Source organism: Gymnoscopelus microlampas (genome assembly GCF_963454915.1).
Source record: "Gymnoscopelus microlampas genome assembly, chromosome: 16".
Lineage (NCBI taxonomy): Eukaryota > Metazoa > Chordata > Actinopteri > Myctophiformes > Myctophidae > Gymnoscopelus > Gymnoscopelus microlampas.
The window spans coordinates 47,287,830-47,298,359 of record NC_139953.1 but is presented as its reverse complement, the minus strand read 5'-3'; the positions used below and the strand labels follow the sequence as shown (position 1 = coordinate 47,298,359).

The 10,530-nt window shown below is 42.8% G+C and overlaps 1 protein-coding gene across 2 annotated transcripts in view; it reads right to left on the bottom strand.

Moving 5' to 3' along the window:
• The window catches only part of LOC311063861 (nuclear factor 7, ovary-like), a 28,671-nt gene continuing 18,141 nt past the window's right edge, over nucleotides 1-10,530 (bottom strand). For both annotated transcript variants that reach the window (XM_084083473.1, XM_084083474.1), the window contains one exon: nucleotides 1-2,515. In XM_084083473.1, the coding sequence (XP_083939599.1) occupies nucleotides 775-2,205 (1,431 nt within the window). In that variant the 5' untranslated portion in view covers nucleotides 2,206-2,515 and the 3' untranslated portion in view covers nucleotides 1-774. The remainder of the gene's footprint in view (nucleotides 2,516-10,530) is intronic.

Here is a 10,530-nt window from a genome sequence, read left to right as displayed (position 1 = left end):
TTGAGTTCACAAGATTTAATCCATATTAAAGTCAAGGATCAGAACAGAACAAAGTGAAGACTAATGTAGCTGTCAGGGAACAGGCAGAGAATCACAACCTGATAATTAGTCGCTCTGGAGCTAAATGCCTAAATTATAAATGGTAAAGGTTGTATTTCTGAGGAAGTCAGAAGATATGACTTTGCTGAGCCCTGAAATACCTTTTGTATGTAAAACATGAATGCTTGCACATTAATCAGGTATTCTGCATAATAAGACAAATAGCCAGTCTATTAATATTGCAGTTGGATCCTATCAGAGCCAATGTGCAGTACTCAAAACCCATGAACAGTGGTGGACGGTAACTAAGTACATTTACTCTTAAACCCATGAACAGTGGTGGACAGTACCTAAGTACATTTACTCTTAAACCATTAAACAGTAGTGGACAGTAACTATGTATATTAACTCACACTGGGGTCCTTCCGTGGAGGTCAATTACAATTTGAGAACAGCCATGTTTTTAGGTCAGATTTAAATGTGGTTGGGGAATCATGATGGTTTGTTTCTTGTGACATCTTCAAAGTCATTTTTCTAGGGGACGGAAATATTTTAAGATGGGGATCCACGGCCAAATACACATCAATTTGGGGGTCCTCGACATGAAAAGGTTTGAGAGCCAATGCTTTAGGAAACACTTGTTAATGTGACTGTCATTGACCACAACATCATCACATATTCTGCTAAACTGAGTAATATATTCCCCCTTATAGACTCATCATCATCTCATCATGTCTAACTGCATTGTTCCACAGTTACAGTTACACTGATCTTCCCTGGTAATATTCTCAGAGGGACAGTATCATCACCAGTGCAAATGCATGGAATGAGAGTTTCAGTGAAAGTGTGTGTGAAGGTGTGTATGTGTGTGTTAGTATCAGGATCATAGAATGACAGCTTTCCTTCATCCAAGTCCAGCTGGACTCTGATTCGCTGAGGTTTCTGGTTCAATGAGAGATCAGTGACTGACCCTGGTGGGGAACATGCTCTGTATTGACCTTGATATAACCCTATTCTCCACCGTTGACCCCTTCTGTCTCCCTTCCTCTGGTAAGACTCTGCTAACAGACCCACTTCCCAGTTTGTGTTGTCTCCAACCTCAACATCCCAGCTGTGAGTCCCTGAGTTAAAGCCCTCAGAACCCAGGACATAGCCATAGTGGTCAAACCTCTCTGGGTTGTCAGGAAGCTGCTGCCATTCTCCAGGTCTCACGCTGGTCAGATCATCAGACAGGGTGTATACTGGATAGGCAGTGTTGGGGTCCAGAATGACAGGAGTGTAAGAGACAATGTCCTTTATGTTGTTCCAGACTCTGAAGGTCAGGTTGTTCAGGTGTTTGGTCACGTCTATCAGTGATCCTGAGACCAGCTGTGGGTCCTGCAGTGTGAGCTGGACTCTTTCCATTGTAGTCTTGTAGTTCTGCAGGAATGAGATGTCTTCAGCTCTCAGATCCTCCTCTATGGCTCGGATTGTGTTTGAAAGTGTTAATGTGTCTCTGTTCAGACCCTCAATCTTCTCCTTCATCATCTGACTCTTCTGCTGCTCTTCATCTCTCAGTGCAGTGATGCTGGCCTCCTCTTCCTCTTGTAGAGACTGGTGAAGCTTCTTAAACTGGTCTTTAATCTGCATCTCTGTCTGCCAGGCCTGGACCTTAATGTGTTCTGCCGTTCGGTCACTTTGCTTTTTAACTTGATTAAAGACCTCCAGTTTCTCCTGTAAAGGCTTCAGTGATTTCTGGACTTCCTCCTTGTGATCCAGAGCAGCTTCATCGATGGGTCTGAAACTGTGGTTGGTGTGTTTTTTAGAATCGCGACAGATAACACACACTGGCTGTTGACATTCCAGACAGAACAGTTTGAGTTTCTCAGCATGCAGACTGCAGAGATCCTCAGACCCTGACCAAGTTCTCTTACGTTTTGAAGCTCTCTGTCTCTCCTGTATGAAGGCCTCACACAGGTTCTTCAGAGCCAGGTTACGGGGTAGATGATATGTTGAATGTATTTCCTTACAAACTGGACATTCCTTTATTCCCTTCCGTCTCCACCATTCCTGCAGACAAACTTTACAGAAGCTGTGGCTACATGACAGGAGAACAGGATCTTTAAAGATGTCACGACACACAGGACAGGAATAATCCTCTTCTGGAAGAGATGACGTGGAAGCCATTTAGTCTCTGAGTGAAGCTACACACACTCTGCTCAATACAGGAAGTCAGACAGTCGTGGTACTGTAACACTTCCTCCTCTAGAATGTTTCCTGAAGTTTACTTTCACTGTGAATCGTGGTTGTTGTTAAAGTCCATTCAGCTGACAGAGTCAGCAGCAGGTTCCAGTGGTCTGGGTCAGTATTCTCTCCTGTAGCTGATGTGGAAAGACAGTCTGTCCTCCTCACTGGAAGATGTGTTTGATCTGAAGGTCAATCTTATCGTCTCAGGTGAGTCTGGCAGGGAGCGGAGGTTTGACACACCTCCACAGACCTGTTGCAAAGTACACACACACACACACACACACACACACACACACACACACACACACACACACACACACACACACACACACACACACACACACACACACACACACACACACACACACTTAATTTAATACTCATATAACGTATTGAATTGGTTGAATGAGATGTATCAAAGTCAGGACAGTCTTTTATTTCCTATATAATTAGTATAGACAGGAAACAACAGAGACGGAGGGAGTCTACTTAATCCATGCAAAAACCCAGAGTACTGAAACCTGAATATGCTGTGAGTGCAATAACTTTAAAGGTTCACTCCACGTGTTTTGCCTGTGGACATAATTATCTCAACGGTCTGATTCCTTAACGCTTCCCTTTAACCATTCCTAGATTTGAAAATAAATGAATAAATAAGCGTACATTAAAGAAATGTATAAACAAAAACAGTATTGCATACCTCTGGGTTACCAAATGGACCCTTACAGGTCTGTAACTCTGAGAGTGTACAAATGGAACCAAATTGACCTGTAAGGGTCCTTTTGGTTCCATTTGTACACTCTCAAGAGTCATAGTGGGCCTTGAATGTAGAAATACTGTCACAAGTCAAAAGTAAGTAAAAAATGCTTTACAACTTTTACTTGAATAAAAGTTCAAAAATATTGGCAGCAAAATATACTTGCAGTGCTCATTATGCAGAATGTCCCATTTCACAACAAAAATAGCAGATCTACAAGCTCACAACTCGAAGCGGCACATTGAGAGCTTGTAAATCGGCAAATTTTCAATATCCCAAGTATAAAATAGGTTTTAATTGGTTAGTGTATGCATTGTAATAATACGTATAAATAATTAAATATGCAAAGAAGGTAGTAAATAAAGTTTTTAAATGGAATTAAAAGCACAATATTCTCCTCTGAGATTTAGAGAAGTAGATGTACTGTATAGAGAACTGAACATGTAAATACTCAAGGTACCTCAACATTGTACTTGGATACAGTACTGAGTAAATTCAGTTACTAGTTACTCCACCATTGTGTAGGTGTAAAACACAGCAAAACAAGAACAACACTTTATAAAAATGCAATACTGCAGATTCAGAGATTATTACTGGCAGTAAGTCTGTCATAACAACATGACAAAAGTGGATTTTTGTGAAAGCCATTGATTATATACTGACAGGACAAGCATTGTGTTTATTTCTACAGAACTGGGACAACGCTATGGTTTGTTTTCACACTTAGATCAAACTAATGGTTTAATAAGTGTCAGGTATCACTCCTTCCAGACAAACACACAACTCAATAGTTATTAATATCATACACTGATAGCTTCACTGTGACTCATTTATACCTAGCCTTGATACAAGACTGTCATATATAATAAGACAGGTAGTGTTTGTTTAACCAATGCTGCAGCTCATGACAACATTATTACAAAGACCATGTAGCTGTACCAACTGTAGAATGTATTTTATTTCCTTGTACAATTATTTTATTTACTCAACTGCGCCCTCTATAGATCTGCTCAATGGTAATTTATATTGAACAGATCTGTAGGGCGCGCAGTGGAGTAAATAAAATGATTTCCGTCTGGCGGTACATATGTTATTTTCTGCCCCAAAAGTGTATTATACAGAGAAGATGGGGTGCTGAGAGTCTTCCCACCCTGGAATATAGAGTTTCAACAACACAAAACAGCCTTTGTTTCGGTGAGTAGCTAAATAGTTTAGTTTATTTTTACTAAAGACGGAGACCTCTCACGGCAGTGTAATATTGGTCTATGAGCAGAGCAGCTCACCTGGCAGAGCGTTAGAGAGAACTCACTAACACTCTGTCTGGGCTAAGATTCATATATATATATATATTTATATAGACAGTAAACAATACATAACAATATTCATACAGACGTAGCAAAAGGCATGGCTGACAACATTCTATGTGATGATATGATACCCATAACTATGACTTTAACTATGACTATAACTATGACATAACTACATCTTTGGTGTTTACAAAACACCAAACCGTTTGAAAATCGGATGAAAATTGAGCACGCTATGGTTATTTCAAAGTATATGCACCATAGACATAATGTTATGAGTGACCGTCGCAAGATGGCCGCGGTTGAGCTACGCTTGCGCCGCCCCTTGAGCCATCTAGCCTTTATATATATCTATGGGTAAACGAGGCGAACAGTCTTCTCCCGGGTGGTTGAAGCCAGAAGGCACCAAGCGAGCTGAGACAGAGCGCAAACGTCGAGGCACAGACGGCTGTGTTGTTGACGGACAACGGATGATGAGAAACAAAAATACAACGGATGCACGCTTATGAGAAACAAAAATAAATATTCACTACTACGACTACTTTTGTATTTGACATTTTTCAATTTCTCTAAATATTATAAACTTTCACATATCGCGTATGAAAAGGCTACTATGGGCTACAGTGAAGTCGGACCGAATGACTGAAACGTTTTTTCTTTTTTTACTATTGGTGTGGGGATTATGTTATGAAAGAAGAGAAATTGCAACTGCTATAGTCCATGGGAAACCATAAACCTACATCTAAATGAGTTGCCATATTTACATATTAACATTGAAACTCCGCAAGATATTCCTCTACACTTATTTAGTGAGAACATTGCTCCTCCTGCTGCTGAGCTGTGTTCCGTCAGCAGAAATAACGGAGCAGAAATAAGACTTCCGGTTGACGATCTCTTCAGAATAAGAGTACCCTCTAGAGTAAAAAGAAACCATTGAAAACCATTGAAAAACGGTTCATTTGCACATTAAAACTATAAATTAAGCATTTAAACGAAGCTAGAAAACACATATTATGTATATTTGTAATAAAAAAAGTGTTTAACTGTTTTAATAACATAAAAAATGTATCTAAATGGATAAATGCTGTTCACTGGAGTGCATAGACTTCACAAATTGGGCGCTGGACACGAGACAGGAATTTGTGGCGGCACTTGTGACATACGCACACGTTCAGGGAGACCCCCTCTACAACGCCACACTCTCCGCTAAGCCAGACAGGTGTATTTGGAAAAGTGGCGGGCCGTCCAGTGAGGTCAGGGGTCAGAAAACAGCCCTTTTTAGTGCATAGACTTCACAAATTGGGCGCTGGACACGAGACAGGAATTTGTGGCGGCACTTGTGACATACGCACGCGTTCAGGGAGACCCCCTCTACAACGCCACACTCTCCGCTAAGCCAGACAGGTGTATTTGGAAAAGTGGCGGGCCGTCCAGTGAGGTCAGGGGTCAGAAAACAGCCATTTTTAGTGCATAGACTTCACAAATTGGGCGCTGGACACGAGACAGGAATTTGTGGCGGCACTTGTGACATACGCACGCGTTCAGGGAGACCCCCTCTACAACGCCACACTCTCCGCTAAGCCAGACAGGTGTATTTGGAAAAATGGCGGGCCGTCCAGTGAGGTCAGGGGTCAGAAAACAGCCATATTTAGTGCATAGACTTCACAAATTGGGCGCTGGACACGAGACAGGAATTTGTGGCGGCACTTGTGACATACGCACGCGTTCAGGGAGACCCCCTCTACAACGCCACACTCTCCGCTAAGCCAGACAGGTGTATTTGGAAAGATGGCGGGCCGTCCAGTGAGGTCAGGGGTCAGAAAACAGCCATTTTTAGTGCATAGACTTCACAAATTGGGCGCTGGACACGAGACAGGAATTTGTGGCGGCACTTGTGACATACGCACGCGTTCAGGGAGACCCCCTCTACAACGCCACACTCTCCGCTAAGCCAGACAGGTGTATTTGGAAAAATGGCGGGCCGTCCAGTGAGGTCAGGGGTCAGAAAACAGCCATTTTTAGTGCATAGACTTCACAAATTGGGCGCTGGACACGAGACAGGAATTTGTGGCGGCACTTGTGACATACGCACGCGTTCAGGGAGACCCCCTCTACAACGCCACACTCTCCGCTAAGCCAGACAGGTGTATTTGGAAAAGTGGCGGGCCGTCCAGTGAGGTCAGGGGTCAGAAAACAGCCATTTTTAGTGCATAGACTTCACAAATTGGGCGCTGGACACGAGACAGGAATTTGTGGCGGCACTTGTGACATACGCACGCGTTCAGGGAGACCCCCTCTACAACGCCACACTCTCCGCTAAGCCAGACAGGTGTATTTGGAAAAATGGCGGGCCGTCCAGTGAGGTCAGGGGTCAGAAAACAGCCATATTTAGTGCATAGACTTCACAAATTGGGCGCTGGACACGAGACAGGAATTTGTGGCGGCACTTGTGACATACGCACGCGTTCAGGGAGACCCCCTCTACAACGCCACACTCTCCGCTAAGCCAGACAGGTGTATTTGGAAAAGTGGCGGGCCGTCCAGTGAGGTCAGGGGTCAGAAAACAGCCATTTTTAGTGCATAGACTTCACAAATTGGGCGCTGGACACGAGACAGGAATTTGTGGCGGCACTTGTGACATACGCACGCGTTCAGGGAGACCCCCTCTACAACGCCACACTCTCCGCTAAGCCAGACAGGTGTATTCGGAAAAGTGGCGGGCCGTCCAGTGAGGTCAGGGGTCAGAAAACAGCCATTTTTAGGGCATAGACTTCACAAATTGGGCGCTGGACACGAGACAGGAATTTGTGGCGGCACTTGTGACATACGCACGCGTTCAGGGAGACCCCCTCTACAACGCCACACTCTCCGCTAAGCCAGACAGGTGTATTTGGAAAAATGGCGGGCCGTCCAGTGAGGTCAGGGGTCAGAAAACAGCCATTTTTAGTGCATAGACTTCACAAATTGGGCGCTGGACACAAGACAGGTATTTTTGGCGGCACTTTCAGGGAGACCCCCTCTACAACGCCACACTCTCCGCTAAGCCAGACAGGTGTATTTGGAAAAGTGGCGGGCCGTCCAGTGAGGTCAAGGGTCAGAAAACAGCCATTTTCAGACCCCCTCTAAAAAATTTTTTTTTTAAATAGTGAAAATAGACGATTAGCATGCAGATATACGTCAGAATCACTTGTCAGTGCACATTTATTTATATTTATTTATTTAACAGGGACAATGCACATTGATCAACATGTCAGTTATTCACGTCCATGTAAATGAGCCAGAGTTGGCTAATTTTCATCTGTAGTCCCTGGGCAGGCTGTTAAAAAAGTGGTATAGTTATCCATACAAAAAGAGACATTGTCAACTATACAAAACAAGTAGACATAGTACAATACAGTAAAATAGGAGGAAACACATCAGTGATTAATGGAGGCGAAATTTACTCATGATTACAAATTTGGTTAGCTTTTAGCCATCTTTTAAGGTTGAATTTGAAGGTTAGAAAGTTGTTGGTCTCTCTTACTTCGGTAGGAAGACTGTTCCAGTGATGGGGGGCTCTAACCGAGAAGACTGTTTTACCAACACACTCCGTCTGAATGGTACCTCACAGTCTCCTCTGGTAGTTGCCCTTGTTGATCTGTCACCACTCTCCCTTCGCTCTATGAACTGTTTTAGTGGTGGAGGTGCAAGCCCATTTAAAACCTTAAAAATGAGACAGGCATCTGCAAAATGTTTAAAGCTATCAAAATTAAATAAATTATACTTTTGAACTATACGGCAATGGTGGTAACGGTTGGGTTTTTGATCAAGTGTTTTTAATGTCTGTTTGTAAAGTGATTCTATGGGTTTGAGAGTTCTTAGATGTGTCTGTCAGTGCATTGTGCAAATAACATTGTGCAAATAAGTGTCAATTGGTCACCTGGTAGTACCAGACTGGGACTGTACGTGTGGGACTGGGACTATTTTAAAATAGTTAAAATAGGCGATATACTGTACAAGCTCACAATGTGATTTACAATTTAGGCATTTAGGCATTTAGCAGACGCTCTTAATCCAGAGCGATTTACAGTAAGCAAGGTAATACATCAAATGCATAGAAATAGTAATCTAGGATCATACTGTATGTAAACCAAGAATCATCAGTCTAACAGCTCCCTATCCCCCCAAAAAATCTATAATCTCTACATTGAAACTATTCAAACTATAGGATGCCAGGTCAACAATGGCCTGGCATCTGTCTACATAACATGGTATCTAATTACATTTTAGCCTTTGCATAAGCCTGCAAGCCTGCAATGCGTTGCTATCTTGTATTTTTGCACATTTGCCACTGCTGCTACAGATTATCATACATGTTTTAAGAGGTTTATCATACATGCCATTCCATCTGTACTTTCATTTTATTTCTGTTATCTATAATTCTAAAAAGATATTGGTTGTGTTAGCACAGTCTCTGTAGAAACAGCCCCAAACATTTCACTGCTTGTACCTGTATTGAGTAAGTGACAAATAAATCCCTATTGATTCTTGTTCAGATTAGTTCCAGAGTTCTCTTTGAAAATGTCACACATTTTGAAATGGCTCCACATCCATTACCTGATAGAAGAGAGTTTCAGATTTTCATGGAACTTGGTAGAAATGATCTCTAGGCTGCCCTATAAAAATGGCTCAAGGTCACAATCATAGTCACAGTCAATGTTACATCAGTCATATCTCAGGAACGGAGAGAGACACAGAACGAGATGTTGGTGTGTGCCTTATAATGGTATTAAAATTTTATACTGATGTCAAACTGGGAAACTGAAATAGTAGCAAGGCTTGTCCATAGCCATGTCTGTTTTGTGGGAGTATCCACACATATCTATCAATAACTGGTCAACGCAACAGTACTGTATACACAGAAGATGCTTTAAAACTTCCTGATGATATTCTGTGGCACTTCCTGGGACTTGCATCCTCTTCCAAAAAGCCAATGAGTAGGTTTGATTTATTATGGAGTCATAAGGAGGTGACATCAATAGAACTTTTTAAAATGTATTTTATTTAATTTGATAGGCGAAGTCACAGCAGTAGATTGGCTAATTTCAGCATGCAACCAAGTGTAAAATGTAGCATTACGACGCCATCAAGGCCTGCCAAAATACATTTTTGACGACAAAATCAACTGTAGATTTAGTCGACTAAAATCGTATTATATTTAGTCGACTAAAACTACACTAAAACAAACATTTAAGGTGAATAAAATATGACTAAAACTAAATTAAATGTTATTCAAAAGACTATGACTAAAACGAAATAAAAACAACAACAGGTAACCTCAGTCTGTGATATTAATCTACATTTTTTTGTGTTAAATTGTGACTGTAGCCTGAATGATCAGCGGCCAATTGTAAGCAAGAACAGATTGTTATAATTGTAAGTAAGTAATAGTAAGTGCCACGGCAAATAGCTGTCTCATGTCTGGCTTAGCGGAGAGTGTGGCGTTGTAGAGGGGGTCTCCCTGAACGCGTGCGTATGTCACAAGTGCCGCCACAAATAGCTGTCTCGTGTCCAGCGCCCAATTTGTGAAGTCTATGCACTAAAAATGGCTGTTTTCTGACCCCTGACCTCACTGGACGGCCCGCCATTTTTCCAAATACACCTGTCTGGCTTAGCGGAGAGTGTGGCGTTGTAGAGGGGGTCTCCCTGAACGCGTGCGTATGTCACAAGTGCCGCCACAAATAGCTGTCTCGTGTCCAGCGCCCAATTTGTGAAGTCTATGCACTAAAAATGGCTGTTTTCTGCCCCTGACCTCACTGGACGGCCCGCCACTTTTCCAAATACACCTGTCTGGCTTAGCGGAGAGTGTGGCGTTGTAGAGGGGGTCTCCCTGAACGCGTGCGTATGTCACAAGTGCCGCCACAAATAGCTGTCTCGTGTCCAGCGCCCAATTTGTGAAGTCTATGCACTAAAAATGGCTGTTTTCTGCCCCCTGACCTCACTGGACGGCCCGCCACTTTTCCAAATACACCTGTCTGGCTTAGCGGAGAGTGTGGCGTTGTAGAGGGGGTCTCCCTGAACGCGTGCGTATGTCACAAGTGCCGCCACAAATAGCTGTCTCGTGTCCAGCGCCCAATTTGTGAAGTCTATGCACTAAAAATGGCTGTTTTCTGACCCCTGACCTCACTGGACGGCCCGCCATTTTTCCAAATACACCTGTCT